General features: G+C 39.6%; 1 protein-coding gene across 2 annotated transcripts in view; it reads right to left on the bottom strand.

The window, feature by feature from the left end:
• Positions 1–19,188, bottom strand: part of LOC138611098 (casein kinase I-like) — a 57,143-nt gene extending 37,955 nt beyond the window's left edge. Inside the window, exons 1-6 of one of the 2 annotated variants that reach the window (XM_069684016.1) lie at positions 19,037–19,188; positions 5,966–7,069; positions 5,675–5,744; positions 5,094–5,242; positions 4,100–4,334; positions 96–181 (exon numbers count right to left, since the gene is read on the bottom strand). In XM_069684016.1, the coding sequence (XP_069540117.1) occupies positions 96–181; positions 4,100–4,334; positions 5,094–5,242; positions 5,675–5,744; positions 5,966–6,214 (789 nt within the window). In that variant the 5' untranslated portion in view covers positions 6,215–7,069; positions 19,037–19,188. The remainder of the gene's footprint in view (positions 1–95; positions 182–4,099; positions 4,335–5,093; positions 5,243–5,674; positions 5,745–5,965; positions 7,070–19,036) is intronic. The other variant, XM_069684015.1, reaches the window with a different exon arrangement.
• Positions 19,189–20,650: the final 1,462 nt, after the last annotated feature.

Here is a 20,650-nt window from a genome sequence, read left to right as displayed (position 1 = left end):
GCAATTTAAGGCAAGTCCCATGCTTAATAGGAAGGGTAAAGGAACACAGATGAAATGAATGATAAACACTGGATATTGTTCAGATGTCTCCCCACCTTGAGTCCCTGCCAGGGTAGGCTGCCTCGAAGGAAGTACATGAACATGTGGCCTAGAGCTTCCAGGTCATCCCTTCTGCTTTGCTCTTTAAAAACAAAAAACATTATTGATGTTAAATTCAACACCTCAAGACCACAATGTCTATGATTCAACACATAGTTTGGTACTTACAATACAGCGACTGTAAGAAAAGTAGACACATTATACTTACCATGGCCCCATTCCTTTATAAAATCTTGTAAGATAAGATAAGATTTAATTTTATTGTCCCCTTGGGGAACTTTTTTCTGGACTCCTAACTGCAGTTACAAACAAGAATCCCACAAAAGTCACAGTAAAGCATACTGAATGCAGTCTACACCAGACAAGGGAATGATTTCACAGAAATTGATATTCCAGCACATATTTCGTCTACATACACAGATGGCAAATACATGCACACACAATATGGCAATTATTACACAGATGTAACATATTGCACTGTCCTCATGATAGCCTTGTGTTACGAGTTGTTCAGGAGTTTAATGGACATTGGCAACAATAAATGTTTGTAATGGTTCAGCCTGCTCCTAGGTTCCCTAGATCTCCTGGTAAAAGGTAAAAGTTTGCACTCTTGGATGTGGATGCGAGTTGGGTCTGACAAAATGTTCTATGCCTGCCTGATAACAGGCTGCTCATGAAGCGTTTCGAGGGATGATCTTCATGGCAGTCTGCACCAGGTGATCAATCTGTGACTTCAACTGCACTGTCGAGTTACCATGCCAAGCTGTAATGTCATATGTTATGTCACTTTACAAGACCGCCCGGTAAAAAAGTAGGAGCCAACACAAGCCTGTGAGGCACCAGTGCTAATTCACCTGGGTTCTGAGAGGGCGCTGTTGACCCCAACCTTCTGGGTTCATTGTGTCAGGAAGGAGAGGTACCATTTTAGGATGAAAGGATTTATGTTCATCTCTTTCATTTTTTTTTCAAGTAAGTGTGGCTGCAGTGTTGAAAGCTGAGCTAAAATCAACAAACAACGCACATGCAATAGCTTCAGGGTCATCAAGATGTTTGCTTACCAGATGTGTGATACAATTAATAGCATAATCTGTGCTGCGCCCCGCTTATATTACCTATAAGCGGGGGCGCAGCACAGATTATGAAAAGGATCTAAAAGCAAATCTATCTCCTTCCTGAACAGTGTCACCACCATCCTCTCAAAACACTTCATGTCAATGGATTTCATAGCCACAGGCCTGAAGTCCTGAAGTCATTTAAGGGGCCGATGTAATTACAGATTTCTTCTAGAGGGAGGCGATGGCTTACGAGTCCAGAGATTTTTGGAAGATGTGGCACCATGCTTATGTTAGCTCCTCTGCACAGGTTTTGAGGAGAAAAGTAGATATCCATTCTGGACCCGAGACCTTCTTGGTACAGACGTTCTAAAGTGATTGCACTACCACCAACTTTGCATCCTGCTCAGTAACAATGATCGACTCAAAAACATCCCTTCATTCAGAAGAAAAATTTGCATTTTGCAGGTCATTTGAGGTGCTGAGACTTTTTTGAGCTGGAGCCGTGTTGGTGATTGTGCCATAGTTTACTGGAGTTATTAGTAGCAAAGTTTTGTGCTATGGTCTCCTTGTGTTACCTCCTGGCTTCCATTAGCATCTGATTAAGTTCTTTTTGTACAGTTTTGAATTCCGTCCTGGTTTTTAATTTTTTTGGCGGTTAATGCAGTCCTTAGTCTCCTTAACTATGTATGGTTTATTGTTAGGATACACAGTTATTTCCTTCTGAGGCAGGACAATGTCCACACAAAATTTATTTTAGTCTGTAACAGTCTCAGTAGCAATATCCACATTCATCCCATGGAGGATATTCCACTCAGTGGAGAGAAAACATCCTTTGAGCGACTCTATGCTGTTGCTGGTCCAAACCTTCACAGTCTTGGTTTGTGGTTTGCTACATTTGAGAGCAGTTCTGTAAGTAGGGATGAGGTCCACTGTGTTGTGGTCAGAGTTTGTCAGTGGAGGTCTGGCACTACTCACAGAAGCATTCTTTATGTTACCATAGCATTTACCTAGGATTCTGTCCTCACAATTTAACATCCTGCTGAAAACTTGGGAGTGGTAGTTCTAGTTTGCAGTGGTTGAAGTCCCCGAAAATAAAAACATGTGGAAAACATACGGCGCAGAGGATGATATTTCCAAACTCTCTAGGCAGATAAACGGGTCTCAGAATCAAACACACAATTTCGACGTTGGGGTTTCAGATGGTCTGACAAAGCCTGTATTGTCTACATCAGTTGTTGCCCCCACCTCTGCCAGCACCTCTTCTAGCACACACACAGAATTGGGATGAAGTCATCTGATGATGTATGTCCTGATGAAGCCATCTCCGTAAACACAATGATGGATGATTGCGGTACTCGTAACAGGTTGTAGTGTACGTCCACAGCTCGTACCATTTAATTCTTTAGGGATCTCTCGTTGCTGAGTATCATGGACTGCAGCGCTGGTCTTGCTTACAGACGCCTCCTCTCCGCCCTCATTTCCTTAGGGGTGCTGGTTGTATGTTCTTCATCAGATCGGAGGATGGTTTGTTGCCAGCAACACGTCTCTGGTGTATGACACCACCACCATGTTGTTTTGCATGGCGGAAAGAGTTATAATCACTAATGATATCCTTTTGGTATATCTATTTTAAAAAATAGTAAAAGTTTTTACATTGCTGCATGCATCCTTCAGCTTGCTACTTTTCCACTGTTCAGAACAGATTTTTTTTTCATCCACAGATGCAAGCTGTCAAGCCTGTCAAAAAGGCCTGCAACATCAGTTCTGACCCCTATCCTAATTTATGTATTTTTAAAAATGTATTACCTGTGATTTCAATCATTTGTTGATTTTTATTATTCTGTATTATTTAACATTATCTATTAAGCAAATATATCATTTTCAAGTTCTAACTTTCTAAATGTGAGGATTTGCTGTCATCTACTGAAACTATTTGCAGATGTACACTTTGGCTTTAAGTAATTATGGACGGGATTTTCCAGGTTATCTTACGTATATGGTTATTAATAAAAATAAATAAATAAAGTTCTTGACAATTAAAGCAGAAAACAGTCAGCCATTTTTCTTAAACAGCAGCCATCTAAAGTTTAAACTTTGAAAATTCAAAACAATCAGTCCTCTGTACTATAACTTTGCAACTATTGAACGGATGACACTCTTAATACTTTTCAACCCCAATTTTTAGCTCAGTTGACACCAAACTCACTAAACTCCATCTTCAGACTCTGCTCCACAAGAAAGTTTTGCTTGATAAAAGCTGACCCCACAATGCATCAACAAGATGTACTGAAAACAGCTATTGCAATTCCTGCAAAAAACATCTCCAAACATCATGGCAAAAGGATTATGACAAGTTTTGGATGTTTTTGTGGATATAGTATGGTACATTACTGAATTTTATCCTCATGTAAACTATTTTATTCACTAAAAATAGAGAATCTTTAGTTTGTTACATTTACTTTTACATAACTGAATACTTGACACTTGTTTGAAATTTGCCTTTACATCTATAGACAGCTATTATATAACCCTGGTGATTGCTTAAATCTTAGTGGACACTGCAGGTGTGTGAGTTGCAGCAGTTCAGTGAGGTTGCCTTCACGCACAGGTAAAGGCAGGCAGTAGCAAGTCGCAATAGTCAGCATTAATTTTGTTGGCAACAATCATTCAACAAAACTTAAAGGTATTTTTCAAAATTATTCTCAAATAAACACATTTTCTAACTTAAGGGAGTATCGATAAGCAACATCATTATAAAGCATTTTTCTCACATTCATTTTAAAAAGTACCAGACAGCAAAAATAAATCATGGCAGGTTTTGCTGAGATTCTGGGTGTGGTCACATACACAGATCTTTAAAGGTCTTAGACATCTATGGTTTATACTGCATGAATCATTTATTCAGTGGCACATGTGTGCATATGTAGCACTGTGTAGCAGCTCACCTTTCCCCAGGTGTGTATTGATGCTCATATATCTAGCAGTTCCAGTCAGACTCTTGTGTTCTCTGTATGGGATGTGTTTCTTGGTCTCTGGGTCTATGTATTCTTTTGCCAGGCCAAAGTCTATGATGTGGATGGTGTGTTGCCTTTTTGAGCCAGGTCGGCCCACCAGGAAGTTTTCAGGCTTCACGTCTCGATAAATCAGGCTTCTGGTGTGAACAAACTCCATACGGGTTATCTAATTAAAAATACAAAAAAAGAAAGAAAACAAAGCTAAGAGATCCAACAATAAACTACGAGTGTTTTGAGGTTTAACAATTGTTTTTTTGTGTAATGCTGGGTTCAGACATGAGGTGGAAGCACTGGGAAGCGCTGCGATATTTTTTATCTTATGTGAGCACTAACTTGGCTATTCACACAAGAAACACATTTCTCTGCACTGGTCAGGAAACTTAGGCTCCCCAGCTCTTTTCTGATCAAATGTAGAGCTAAACTTAATCATTCTTCACGGTCTGTCTAATGACTAGTTTGTTTGTGTGTGTGTGTGTGTGTGTGTGTGTGTGTGTGTGTGTGTGTGTGTGTGAGTGTGAGTGTGAGTGTGAGTGTGTGTGTGTGTGTGGTCTGTCTTGATCTGATCAACTGACAATATGGGGGAAGAAAAAAAAAGAAATCGCAACTCCTGGGAGACTGGCAGAAAAATCAAAAGCATGATAATCTTATCTAAGCATTTATCAGAATCAGATCATTTATATCTTACATATCATTTATATCTTTTGATACATTATTAGCGTGTTCTTTTTTTTTGACAGATTCATTCACAATGAGCAGGGAAAAAAACAGATGCCAAAACCATTGTTGCAGATTGCGAGCCAGCCATGGAGCTCTAGCTTCAGTGCTCCCTGTCTGAACGGTCCAATAAGTCAACATTGGAGCTATAAGGAAGCTACCAGCTCTTGGATGCTCTTCGCCCCCTGTCTGAACCCTGCATTAGTCTTACCAGTTGTATGGCTATCATGAGTACAGTCTTGAGAGAGAAGGTCCGGTCACAGAGGTCAAATAGATCTTCTAAGCTGGGTCCCAGTAGTTCTAGAACCATAGCATTGTATTTACCACATGGTCCAAAGTAAAACACCTGGGGTACACCCTCTGTACGAACAGATGAAGAAAGAACAGAAGATGGACACAGGCATATATATTTGTATAAAGCCGAGAAATTGATCAATCATCACTGCATCTCTAATGAGATCTGACTGCAATTCAACCAAAAACACCTGCATAGAAGACTGACAGCAACTGACGAAAGCCACCTTGCTGCACTTTATCCTGGGGTGACTTCCCACACAAACACCCACACACACCCAATAAGAAACGAAATCCCAAGTGAAACACAACAAGTCCCGCACGTGTTACAGTGGAAAGGACGTGTTAATATTTGTCGGGCAATAATGTTGCAGCACAAAGTTATAATCACTCTACCTGGGTCAGAAATGGAGTTAGCAGTCAGAAGGAAAGCAGTGCAGGGGAAAAATTGGCAAAAAAAAAAAAAAAGAATCTGACAAAGGAGATGATTATTCTTACCTGAACATCCCAGCTGTTTGTAGAATCGATATTCTAAGTGGAGCTGTGGGGCCCGCGACTTGATAGGCTCCTACAAATGAGGATTATGTTTAAAAAGAATAATTCTGTCAATCAAATATAGATTTTTTTACACAATACTACAGTATTCTGGATAGTCAAATCTGATTTTTAAACATGTTAATAATTTTCTGTCTCTTCCAAGTGCCATTCCATTAGCTTATTCACAGTACCAAAAAAAGTAATGTGCTGCCCGACAATACTATCAACAACATAAAGAGGGATTATTTTTACCAGTTTGATTGCAACATATTCATTGGTGTACAGGTTCTTTCCTAGTCGCAGCTCTCCAAAGTTTCCACAGCCGATCTTCTTTCCAACCCGAAAGTTTGGTCCCACCATAAGAACTCCAGAGTTAGAGCCAGCACCCCTGCCACCATGCCCTGATCGACTCCCTGTCTTTGAAGACATCCTCTTACCCTCCTCTGCCTCCCCCTTCCCTCCACCACCCCCTCCTCCTACTCCTCGCTTGTCAAAGTCCATCAGTTTGTGGTAGCCTGGCCTCTCCACGGTTACGCTGATTCCATTCAACTAAATTAACTACCAAAACAACTGTCTAGCAGCTAGACTTTCACACTTTAGGGTGGTCTACTCAGGCCCAAATGTTAACTAAACTGGGGCTAGGGTTTCACTTTGGTAGAAAAAGTTTGAGCTATGGAAATTTAACTTGAAATGCAGGGGTTGTGAGATTAATTCAAAGAAAAGAAAATGATTTCATATTGGAACAGAGTTGAGTTAGGCTGGGCTATAGACTTATTATTACTATTAAAAGTGATATGGGTTGATGAGTGATGGAGCAAACACTGATGATAGTTTATATAAATGGACAGATAACTTAATGAAGGAGAAATGAAAAGATGAGGGGGCAAGGGGGCACCACACTTAACTAATTGTATAGCCCCTTGTAGGGGCCAGAAATGATGATGGAAGGGTGGAGGATAATGGCCTGATATGTCACCATATGTGGCTAGCCATATGCTAACATTCTATATTAAATTATGAAGCTACACTAGCTTCATGCTCAGACATGTCTGCCAACCATCAAACCAGCCATATACCCAACCCCAGAGCAGACTATGACAGCAGTAATATGTTTACTTTATCAAAAATTAAAGTTCAGATGTGACCCTTTTTTAAAGCATCTTGAGGTACGACTTCAGATGAAAAAAACTTCAGATGATTGATTTATTGCCATAGGTCTTAGTGCACATCCTATGTAGGTGTCCACTGTTCAACAAAGAATGGTAGTCTTTTACACAACTTCCTGGTACTATAAGACACCAAAAAATCACTGGTCTCTGGAAAGGGAAGAATGGTGCATAGGCTTCAATGTACAACCTGAAAGACAGAGAAGAAAAAAATTACACCCACTGATTTATTAAATACGGCTGCATTTAAGTGACATTGTATAAGAAAAAAAATACAGGTAATTACATCTAAGCAAAAACAACTTCAGTATTTATTGAAATTAAATTTACCAGAAAATTCTCAACCTGGGAAGGTTATGGAATTGTCTCTGTAAAGCATCTTTACATTGATGGAACATTTGCATCTTTTGACCAATTAATGCATGTATTTAATTTAGCAAGGACCCACTTCTTCAGATTACAAATCAGAGACTGAATTCACAATCACTTTCCTGGCTTTCCTGCTATCCCTCCTTCTACCTGGGTTGACACCATTTTTAATATTAATCCTTACCTCAAAAGGTACCATTTCGCAGCTATACAACAAATTCTTCATGTGCCAACCTCCAGCCTCTGATAACCTACGCATTACCTGGTCCCGGGATCTTAATATAGAGATAGAGACTGAGGTTTGGCAGTCAGTTTTGAAACGTGTCCACACGTTATGTATCTGGGCTCGTCACGGGGTCTTACAATGCAAAGTAGTCCACAGAGTTCACTGGTCAACGAGCAGACTAGCTCGCATCTATCCTGGTACTGATCCAAATTGTGATAAATGTCACCTAGGACCAGCTAATCTTTCCCACATATTTAGGAAGTCTGTATTTGACTCACTCTCAGTCGTCACATCTGTTAATATGCACCCCTGACCCATAGTTGGCCTGTTTGATGTCCTACCAGCTGACCACTCATTGCCATCCTATTTTGTTGAACTAGTAGCCTTTCTCACACTGCTAGCGAGGCAGGTTATTCTGATGCACTGGAAGAGTCCTCACACCCCCCTCTCATACCCATTAGATAAAAGACGCCCTATCCTTTGTGAAATTAGAAACCATTAAACACTCCCTTCTTGGCTCCAATGTAAAATTTTATAAAATTTGGCGGCCATTCTTAGAGCATGTAAGGTCCCTCCAGCTGGATGTTGTCCCCATTGACTGAGCGGCCTCTTGTACTGCTCAAATTTTCTGCACCCCTGATAGAGTCCTGTTCTCCCCATGCTTGTAGCACACAGTATGCCTTTATAAGCAATAGCATCATGCAGTACACTTTGGAAAATTTAAGTTAATGCCAGTAATGGCCAAAATGATAATACTAATTTATCTGCATTGCTGCTGCCATATCCTTGTTTTTGTGATGATTCTGATTTGTAAGGTAAGAGGGGTAGGTGTAAATAAGCTTTAGCTTCTGCCTACACCCTTTCGGTTTATTACTAAGAATTGGTTCTTTTATTTTCTGTCTTCGTATTTTGCTTTGTCTATTGAAAATGAACCAAATAAATTGAAAAATTAACTTGAAAATTGTCTTTGATGTTGTTGGGTTTTTGTTTTATGCATTTATTTATTTAGTTTTAGTTTTCTTCTTGTGGTTTTTGTGTTAATAATGAACTTTCTACAGAATGTTTATTCTTATTTCATTTATTCAGTTGTACACGCAACTGTGTATTTGTCATTAAATAAAAGCCATTTTATTTCTGGAGGAATTGTTCAACTGCTACATACTTTTTTCATCATGTCCTGCCTCCTGCACCCCTCACCTAAAGCAAACAGGAGATTATCATGTCAGATGCATTCTCGCCTTATTGAAATACTCTGTTGTGTGCTATAACTGTGAAAGGACATCTCCAGTAATTGTCCCGACCTAATTCTCAGGACATTGTTAGCTAGTGAAGCTTTTTGGAAGACTGCCAGATCACCTGTGAGGTTTTTCTCAGGAAAAAAGGCTGCCGCAGGGTGCTGAGGAGCGCTTCATCCCCGTATTTGTTTTTGTTTAACAGTTTCTTTCGTTGAAAATAATATCTTGACAACAGGTCACCACTCAAACTGCCGCAGTATGAAAACGTTAGCGATGGCACCAGCACCTATCTGAAGAGTGAATTAGGCCATCAATATACGTAGTAGAGGTCGACTGACAGTGGATTTTTAAGCTTTCAATATTCCGGACAAATGGGTGAAATTACGGTCAAATATTATCTGCATTTATTTATCTTAAAAAACAGTTGATAGGCAGGCTATATCAATGGCGTAGAATTGGGATTGGAAATTAGTCAATTGTCCCTACTAAATTAATATATGATACACCTAATGTTGCACTTTCAACCTTTCAACATGCGGAGGACTCGTCCATGAGACAGCCATCACACTGTCTGTCACTGTAAACAAGTACTCCCGTCTACAGTTCAAAGGAGCCGAGTGCAGCAGGTCTAACTGACACCTATCGTAGCTGCGCCCGGTCTCATGATGCGCGTCCATGTGAACATTCGAAAAGCGGTGACATTACCAAGCAATGAAGATGAGGAAACATAAATAATCAAGCATGCAGTTGTCTGATGTACATTTTTCTTATCTCTCCTCTCTGACTCGCTCTCGTTTTAATGCTCTTTTATTTAGGTCTTATCTAAGTCTAATTGGTCTCATACTCAAATGACCACTTTGTTAGCTGCGTCCGCGCTGTCCGCATGCACTCTCTCTCGCTCTCGCTCTCTCTCTCTCTCTCTCTTCGGGAGTGCAGTTCGTTACACACACTAATATTAATGAATGTATATGAATTGGGATAGCATATATTCCACTGCAATCCCTAATGAGGCAGGCCGTGGATAAATTCCAGCATCTATAGCCGCGGAACGCTGGCATCTCGTGCGATTGTGGCATCACCCACAAGCCAGTTCACATCCATTACTAGTTGCATATAGCTCGGCTAGCATTGCTTCTTTAAGTAATTTCCGGAAACTGTGGGGAGCTAGACATATACACATTTTATACAAATTTCTACATTTCTGTCTTTATTATTTTATTTACTTATTTATTTATTTGAGATATTTATTTATTTATTTAATTTTGATTATGGCAGTTTCAGTCCTCCATACTTTTGGACCCAGCACTGTGTTATGAAATGGAGTGTGTGTAGGTTACCGGTGGGTTAAAATAAATACAACATCAGTCACTAATGTTCAGCGACTGATTGTTATCAGAAGTGTGGTACTTTCAAAATAAAAGCAGACATGGTTACAGTCAGAAATGTGGAAGCCCTGTTTCATACAAAGCAGCCAGTGTGCATTGCAATACGCAGACGTAGAAATATTAAAACAAGCCTGGCGTGGACGGTGAGTAAACACCTTTACTTAAAGCCCCTGGAAACCCAAATCCACAAAATCCTTCTCACCATGCAGTTTAAAGTCTTATGTACATACTTGTAAGCATGTTAAAAGGTTTAGAAATGACTTTTAATCCAAAGTGGAGTTATTGCCATTCTTACTTTGTTAACTTCCCTGACGCTGGGGTTAAATTGGGCGTGGTCAGTGAAGATATTCATGTCGTCATAAATTTTCTCGAACCAATCATGAAATAATCAACAGCAGTTGCCCCGCCCTCACAGGTGCAATAACACTTCTGGGCTCGCGATCAATCCCTCTCTCTGAGTCTGCGCTAACTCGTGTCCACATACCTTGAACATCTCTGCATCATGCCTGTGTGTGCTGTCCCCGGGTGCACATCCACCATCTGAGATGACGTGTCATTTTTTTATTTTGTAAATGCGGCGGACTTGGAGAAGCAGCAGTGTTTCCGCCACATACATTTAATGAATTGTTGCAGCCGCTGCTTCAGAAGTTGTAATTGAACGACTCTTTGGAGATTTCCGCTGCAAATCAACGATCGTCCATCCTCTCCTCATTGAGGAAGACCACTGAAACAGTGAACTCGTGAAGTCTTGGCAACCACATAAACAACAGCGGGACCAGTTTACTTCTAACGGCAAAAGAGGGTCCGCTCCGCATCGCTGACATAGGCATACATACGCAGTTCTAATACGCAGTGTAAACAATCCACGTGCCCATATCAGCTGTGCGCTCAGTATCAAACTTTCAGCTCCCTGGCGATCTCCCTCCAACAAGCTGCACAATATTATACTGAAATGAGGAGATATTGTCTATCTAACTCCGTACGTCCCTACTGTTAATACATTGATTGTCGCGCTTTATAAAGCTTATAAAAGGAGATGTCGTTTGGTAACGATCGATCGTTAAGATCGCTACGTCATTAATAACGTCCCTCGTGCACACGCGACTCACGTGCTGTGAGAACTGAATTGCGAAAGAGAAAATTTGTAACTTTTGTGACTTAATTAAACAGACTGCTGATGAAGACCGTCAACACAGCAGAAAGAGAGACAGATAGAAGCGGGGGCGGGGGGTTGAGCGGGGCCAGTAGTGTTGCAGGGAGCAGAGGTGCAGGTGTGTTGGGGGACTGAAGCAAAGTGATCAGGTTAAAGTAGTTTGTGAATTAAAACTTAATGAGGTGAAGAAGAAAGAACAATTAAAGTGTGGAAGTAAGAAACAACCATCTACAAAGAGGGTTAGTCTACATGTGACGTGCTTCTCACAGAAATCATTGATATATGAGATTCATTGAAATCAATTAATTACAAAGCCTGTAATTAATTAGATTCATTTTTTTAATCACCTGACAGCAATAGTTTTGATATGATGTGCACATGTGCACATACCTGGGTGGTACAACACCCTCTACCCTGCTGCTGAAAAAAATCCTAGAGGAAACACTGCTTTCCCATGCGCCATCGTTGTGTTGACAGTTGCCATGAGAACTAGGACAGGCGGACCCCGGCAGGTGTCAATCAACACGGGAGCTGCCACGCCTAAACAGTCCTGAGAAATTGTCTGCACAGCCAAACGAGCTGTTTTTCAAGAAGATTTTCTAGTGGTTCTGAATGTTTATTTTCACTCAGATTTTTGTGGATGCTTTGTGACACACTCACAACTGATATCATACATGCATTTTTGCTATTTCAAGCTGAGTTTCCAGGGGCTTTAAAAAGTTTTTCTGTGAACAGTGTCAGAGCTTGTGGGTATGAGAATGCTGTGAATGAGACCTGGCATGAGCACCTGAGCCAGGAGTGGACAGCAGAGTTGCACTCAGCAGTCACCCAGTGAAAGCAGGAGGATTGCACGATTATGGCCAAAATGATAATCACAATTATTTTGATCAATATTGAGATCACAATTACTCATGATTATTTATTAATTTTATGGAACACTTTTTTTAATTGCAGTTTTACATTTCTATAAACATACTAAAAATTATTTCCAATGCTCAGATGATGTCTGCGCATATATCCTGTTATTTCTTAAGTACAAGTAATCATTGTGAAATAGAACAGACTTGATTAACATTAAGGCCGCCCAAAATGCACCACAAACATATCTGCATAATTCATTTTTTTCTTTCTACTGTTAGGCCTAGCTTCATTTTTGTGACAAAAGTTTCACAGTGATTGATTATTCATTTTCTGATCGCTTATAATCACATTGATTCAGAGTTAATTAAGAAATGTTGTATGTCATGCAAAAGATAGTTGTTTTCTAGTAAAACTTTTCAGATTTGTAATTTTATGCTTTTGAAAAAAAAGCATACGTGAATTTATCAGTTCATCATAACCATATCATACCATACCAACATCAAACACAAGTTTAACACTAGAATTTCTTAAAAATTGCACTCAAATCACCACACGCGGGTTCCGGGGACTCACTTATTTGAAAACCTATGAACATCACTGCCTTGACATAACACTCACTGGCCACTTTATTGGGTAGGCTACACCTGAAAAATCTAATGTAATTCAATATACCAACTCAACCATAAGATTTTCATTTACGTTGCCTGTAATGTACAGGCTTTTTTCTAAGCTGTCATTAATTCAATGATATTTCAGCATCAAGGACATAATTGGTGATGGGGCTGTACTGAGCTGCATTATATTCAGAGGTGTTTCTAATACTCTGGCCCCCTCATGTATATAAATAGGGAGGACAAAATATGAGAGACACATCTCAATATAAATCAAAGTGAGTGTAGTTTCACACTATGCTTACTTTTAAGTAATTAAACTGAATGCATTTAAAGGCTGTGTAGGGTCTGTGAAGGATCTGTGAATTCACTGAAAATAGACTTACATTTATGCATAAAAATAAGTTAAACAGTATATAGTTAAGGATATATAGTCGGAGCAAGAATTTGTGAACTGAACTTGTCCAAAATGTTTTGCAAGACACTTGTTATATGCTACCTTTAGCATTTGATTTAAGTGAAGCAACTTAAAGGTAATTTTGCCTGAATACTAAAATAGTGTATTTCAACTTTTGACATAAAAAAAATCTGTAAATAGTAATAAAAGTTCTTTGTTGTCTATTATGTTGAATTTTTCTCCCATGGATATAAAAGTGCTTTCTCTATTACCACAGGTAATGTGTGGTAACATTGGATACTTAAGGTTGAGTTTGAATGTCTGAAGCCAAAGTGTATCTGAATATATGGCCTCAGGTGTATATATTCAAAATAGAACTATTTAGTATCAGGGTTTTCCCCACCATATAAAGGCTTAGGTGCAGCGCCTACTGCACTATTCTTATTTTTAACTTTATACTGTAAGCTTTTGCACTCACTAAAACCATGCACATCTGTACAGTTTTTATCACACCTGTTGTACATATTTTGTATTATACGCATCATTTTTTCTTAGGGCTGTTAATCGATTAAAATATTTAATCGCGATTAATCGCATCGTTGTCCATAGTTAACTTGTGATTAATTGCACATTTTTTAACTGTTGTAAATGTACCTTAAAGCAGGGGTCGACACTGAGCACAATTTTCCACTGGCACTCCGGGCCAGTAACTTTACAAATTCACTGGCCCTGCCATTAAAACCACTGGCCCTGAAATCATTTGTTATTTCGGTATTATTTTAAAATTTTGTTTCTCTGTAAGGGATCTTATTAATGAATGTGTGTTCAATTGTGGAACTATTATGAACTCATAAAAATAGACCAAAATAATCATATGGGCATAAAGAGGCTTCTTTTACCTCTTGGTTCAGCAACTCTGACACCTGCATGACTAAGTAGTAATAGATTTAGTATGTTACCTGCCATTACTGACGCTGTTCAAATGTATGTTTATAAGCGTGATCAGCCCGTGAGAGCAACTTTTTGAAACACAATCTTACCGTCTCCTACTTCCTGTAGCCGTTAAAGGTAAGCAGTCCGCGGCACGTCCGCTTTGTGACAGTCTGTTTATGTAGCCACAGTGCTAACGTGCACCGAGACGAGGTGCCGCTGATAACGGGAATACATACACTTATTGCCACCTCACTTAATTGCTCAACTGCCTCGATCATCCCGCAGGCGCATCTGTGATGGCCGGAGCGTCGCTTGCATGTTTACAGTTTACAGGCAGGTGACTGACACACAGACTCTGCATGCACAGTGGTCAGTTTACTCTGTGCTCTCATTAAAAGCTTCACTATGTGATATCAGACGGACTGTTCCTGTTGTTCTATGTGTGGGAAACACTGCTATGGGTGTTTAGTGGCTCATCAGCGTTGGGGGAAGTAAATCTCCCTCGCGTGTGTATGAAAAACTAAAACGTGTGTGTTTATACTAGTCTGCCGTAGCTTGCTAACGTCAATTAGCATATTCTAGAATGACAGCTGATCTGTCGCGAGTGCAGCGAGGAGCGTGTAACGTGTTGTTGACAGCAGCAGCCAAAGTACCTGCAGTGATGCTGACATCGGATAGAGATTACCGCGGGATTCTGCATAGAAAGTAATTTGTTTACATTGTGGGCTTGTGGATCCTACTGGCACATGGGGCCAGTTAAATAGTTAATCTACTGGCCCGGGGGGTTACAAACATACCGTCGGGCCACCTGGCCAGTGCTTATGTCGAATCCCGCTTAAAGAGATATTTTTTAAAGTTTAAAATCCTCTTATCAACATGGGAATGGACAAATATGCTTCCTTTATGCAAATGCATGTTTATTATTACTGCAACATTCCAAAACAATGACAAATACTGTCCAGAATATTCTACAGAATAACCTCAAAGGTACTGCATGCTCAAAAATATGCTGAAAGCATAACATGGTAATCATCGCATATATCAATGATTTCTGTGAGAAGCACATCACATGTAGACTTACTCAGTCTGGATTACCCTCTTTTTAGATGCTTATTTCTTACTTCGACAGTTTAATTGTACGCTCTTCTTCAAACCCTGGGCTGGATTAAGGAAATTCAGGTTTTAATTACTTTAATTTGATCACTTTGCTTTGCTTTGCTTCAGTCCCCCCAACACACCTGCTCTTCTCTCTGCACAGCCGCTGGCCCCGCCCCCTCTTTCTGTCTGTCTCTCTGTCTGCTGTGTCTTCATCAGCAGTCTGTTTAATTAAGTCACAAAAGTTAAATATTTTCTCTCACTATTCAGTTCTCACAAAACATGAGTCGCATGTGCACAAAGGACTTTATTAATGACGTAGCGATCAAAACGATCGACCGTTACCGAATAACATCTGCACCTTTTACAAGCTTTATAAACAGCGGCAATCAATGCAATTACAATAGGGACATACAGAGATACATAGTAGGAATGTTTACACTGCGTTACAGAACTGCATATGATTGTGTGCGGACAGAGAGCGTCCTGATGTCCTGTGACTCCTGTCACTGTTTCAGTGCTCTTCCTCAACAAGGAGAGCAGGCGAACGACCGTTCATTTGGAGCATAGTCGTTTAATAGCACAGATATCTGAAGCAGCGGCAGCGCTGCGGCAAAATTTACGTAGCGGAAACACTGCCGGTAACCTAGTTAGCACCTAAGCGCTCTGAAAACCTCGGGAAAACCCTATTTAGTATTAACACAAATCTTGGTATCTAATACTGAATGTTTGTTACCACTGTTTTATGTTACGGTCCCCTCTTGTCTGACTACCCAACACCCTCTTAACTTCTTGCAGGCTGTATCCCAACAGTCTCCACTCAACAGCTTGCCAATGGCAACAAGGCTCCCCTCAGTTAAAAAAAAAAAAGTTCTTCAGAAGTTTCTCCACAAAACGAAAAATCTGACTCAATGCCTGACAGATTTATCGGTCAAACCGATTTCTCTTTTTTTTCTTCTTTTTTTTTTAAAATACAGCTGAAGTCAAGAAATGAAACAGCCACCTCACTCATGGTTACAACTATAAACCAGCACAAAAATGACAATTACCAACATATGCAGAACATATGTTCTAAACAGACACATTAAAAACACTAACAAAATATTTGTTTGCATTTTGGAACATAAATAGCAAACATAACAACTTAAACTATTCAGTCAGCACTATGTGGCAGGTATGATGGGAAATGAGGTGAGTGCGCGTCACAGCTGAGCAGAGCAGCACACACAGCAGGGGAAGCATTAGGAAGCATTATCTTTCCCATACAGAACGAAACATTGTGAACAACAAACTCATGTTAAAATCACAGTAATCAGCCAAAGAAAGCTTGCTTTCAGAGCACCGCTGTTTCTATCCTCTGCGCATCTAAACTGCGCAGACGAGATCCCGTGTGTACAGTCTGGCTCTCAGTTAGTTTTAAGTTTGCTTAAGCTTTATTGTCTGCTAGTTTCATAGCGGTTACGCTCAAAACAACAAGCTTACACGTCTACACCTCCGTACAACCCCGCAGGAAGAAATAGGGTTTTGTTTTAATAAGCCAACGTCGCGCTGCTACTAGGTGTGTGCGTCTGCCTACTCCGCCCTCCGTCACACCTGCAGCTCCTTACAGCAGTGAGACACACACACGCGCGGACTGTTCTCATTCACAGAACGGCAAATGAAGACGTTTTGTGAGGTCCCTTTTACGTCTCATAAAGATGTTAAAGTTATGATGTTAAGGTGATACAGACAGAGAGCAGAGCAGAGAGACAGCCACGTCACCGTCACGTTACATTTTGATTGAGTCCCGAACTGCAGACTGTTGGCTGAGCTCCAGACCGCTGCCCCGCAATAGACAGTCCATAGATCGTCCAAAATGCCCCAAACAGAGCAGAATGATAAGAATAGAAACACAGACGAAGGGCAGATCCTCTGCAGATACAGACACCAGCTCACACTTCTCCTGGATTATGATGTTGATTAAGAGGGAATATTTAATATGGAAAATCCTGCTCATTAAGCCTTTTATTACTATTATTAACAGTATGTCAAATGAGCTGGTCTGTGTTTGGTGACTTATCTTCAGCAGCACTGTGTGAAGGTGGGAAAAACAAGAAAATCCTTTTTGCTCCTACTTTTGTGTGTTTTTGTGTTGTACTCACTTCTATTTAATTTGATATTTTATTTTAGTGCTATTTAAGTTGCTACAGAACAATATTTTATTTGTATTTTGTATGTCATGCAAATATGACAATAACTTTTCAGATTTGGAAATTTAATTTCAGATACATTTTGAACATATGTGAATATATCGGCCGATATACCGATATCTGATTTTTTTTACTCCCCAATATCGGAATCAGCATCGGCCCCAAAAATCCAATATTGGTCGGGCTCTACCAATGTAGACACCACTTATGCTAATTAAAGTTAAAAAATCTGCTACTTCTTTCACTTGTTGTTCTGGGCAGAACACTTACAGTGATATACGTGCCAAGAAGTTCTGAGATGCTTAGATTCATTCTGATTTCCCCCACTTCAATAAAATTCTCCATGTTTTTTTATTTATTTTTAGAAATCCTTATTTAGCAAAATCGGGAAGTTGATGAAATAAACATGTACAAATAAAACCTCTCTCTGTACAATGCCTGAAAGACGATCTAAAATCAATAGCGCTCAGCAACAGTTCTATTACAGTTCTCACTCCACAGGTGTACTTAACCCAAATCATAGCACTCTACCACAGCTTTTCATTAATTGTCAATTCACGATTTACTTTTTTTTTTACTCCACAGGTAGTTAATGGTAATGGTATACGCTCAATTCAAATACTAAACTACTACCTTTACTGCTGTATCTGCATCGCTAGTCCGCAGTGTCCTATATATTTTATCGCTTATCGTGAGGGCCGTGGGAAATGTATGCAAAATTTAAATTTTCTTCACTTTTGTTGGGCATCTGTGCATCAATAGCGCCTTACAGTAACACTTGCTAATCAGTGCATTCAGGCTACTGGTGGCCCCGATGGTAACAAAAGCAGTTTCCCTACAAATAAACCTGTTCATTTCAAAGTCTTCAAGGCTGCTCTTGATGAGGTTTTTAAGGTAAATACAGGGACGTGATAGCTAACCGTGCCAACATGGCCTTGTCTTACCACCCACACTCCAATGATAAACTAAGCTGCACCAGCTATCTATGTATACTGGTAAATATTTCAACGCCAACTTGAGAGACTGCAAAGCTAGGACCGTAAACGGTCGTTCGAATTGAAATTTTGGGACCGAAACCTCCTAAGGTGATGCGCTGTAAGGCCATACAGGAGCTTGAGTTTGCTAATATAGCTAATGGTAAATGATAACGACAGCACCAGATTACAACAGGAGCCGCGATTGTTCCATTCGATAACTAGAGGACTGCGATCGCTATCCGACGTTAAATGGTGCCTTAATTCAGAAAAAAATAATCATGTGATGTTATTGCACTTTAAACTATGAACTGAGCTTGGTATCGCAACAAGTTAAGTTAATGCTACTGTAATATTAGTTTGTATATGAATGTTTGGCCTCAGTGTAGCTCGACAACGTTAGCACTATTTTTAACAAATTCGAAATGGCGAAGTGGAAAGTAAGCAGAAGCAAATAAAGCGAACTGGCGTTTATGTCGGAAAAAACACAATAAACGTACATCAGTACATGAAATAGCTAGTGAACAGCATCAACAACTAGCTACCCAGCTAGGTTTAACTAGCAAGACGTAGCGTAATAGGAGCAAATGTTGGCTAACATGCTAGCAATTCAGCTAAGTAGCCCAATGTTGGCTAACGCTGAATATCTGCCCATACATGCGGTCATTCAAAACAAAGCAACGTAATTTTATAAAAATGTTGCTCAAAGTTATAAAAGAACTGACGTACCTTAACACATTTTCTTTTTGTCGCTGTTTATGTAGCTTGGAATAAACTGTTCTCGTTTTCTTCGTCTCGTTTTCCTGCTCATCTCTTATTCTGTGTGGATGTTTGGCTAACCATCTGAAAAGCCTCGCCAGTGACCATAATGCATTCGGCGTAAATCAACAGAAGTACAGCGTTGTAAAAGGAAGATGTGAGCGTAAACTACGTAGAAGAATCTCTACAGAAAATCAGTGTGTGTGTGCGCGCGCGCGCGCGCGCGTGTGTGTGTGTGTGTGTGTGTGTGATATGTTGAGAAAAGTTGTACTTTCACAAGCACTTGCTTTAATGTAAGCGAGTGATTTTCGTATTTGTCTGTTACTAAATATCTATGTAGTCTGGACAGGGATACATTGTTATATTGGCTCTGCACACCAGCCCATTTAATTTGACATAAAAACTAGAGGTTGGCTGATTGGCAACCCTAATGTAGTGTTACAGCATAGGAGTAGAGGTAGATTTAGACTATAGAAATTAAAATGACATTTTATTAGTTAGTATGATTTTTTGGAGTTTCCATTTGCTTCATTAACTTTATTGATGTACATCTTAAACTGAAGTCCTTTTTGGCAAGAAATAAGTAACCCACTATATGAGAGGTATGAGGCAAGTTTTACCAAAAACATTAAAAACACCATTAAGCCACACAGTAACCTACAATAAAGCTATTGTAAACCTTATGAAGGGCACTATTACCTACCCAAAGTCTCATTTGTCTTTTTGATGACTACATTGAACAAAAGACTACCATGTATTCTACTGATATCAGCACTAATGTTTATACATCCTTTCTGCAATCTGCTTTTTAAAACTGCAACATATGTGTGGGACTTTATCATTGTCATGCAAGTCAATAACAGTGATAGTCAGTGTTATCAGCAGAAGCCTTTTCTGCTCAATAATGCGGAGGTGCATCCTGTCTGGGACTTAGATCAGCAGCTTTTGTTTATCAGATGGTGCCGACAGTGTGAAATGTATCTGACAGCGAAACCAGAGACATTCTTAGTCTGACAGTGATACTCAGGTGACAGAAAGCATGAGAAAAGGATCAGACATGTGGTTTCTGCTGGTGAGTTTACTGTACTGGAATCAAACTGAAGGTGAGTTTTTTAGTCATTGTAAATCAACAGTTATTTAAATATTTTATTTAATTCTTAATAACTTGATTAGACAAGCTATATCATAAACCAACTGTCCCCCTAGGGATAAATGAAGAATCTTTGATTTAATTTGTAGAAATGACTTAATTGTCTTTTTTGCTTTTTAATGTGTGAAAATAACAATTAACGTGACGTAAGCACAGATAGGTCTACCTGCTTGGAATGCCTGATGCACCTCCGACTGTGCCACTGTGCCAGCTGTAGTGTATTTCAGAAAATGCAATACATGTCTTCTTGTAATTGACCTTCATTTTGATTAGTATATATTTGGAAATCTATTGCACATTATAATAAAATGTGTTTGTACCCATATATATTCAGCATAAATTGGTTGATTAATTCTTATCTCAGTCATTAAATATCTTGGTAAATGTTTACAGAAGATTTAGTTCTGTCCACATCCAGTTGAGGGTTACAATTT

This window comes from Semicossyphus pulcher, unplaced genomic scaffold (assembly GCF_022749685.1).
Source record: "Semicossyphus pulcher isolate SPU_LCO1_2020_fin unplaced genomic scaffold, fSemPul1.0.p SCAF_7, whole genome shotgun sequence".
Taxonomy (NCBI): Eukaryota; Metazoa; Chordata; class Actinopteri; order Labriformes; family Labridae; genus Semicossyphus; species Semicossyphus pulcher.
This window is presented reverse-complemented; position numbering and strand designations above follow the sequence as displayed.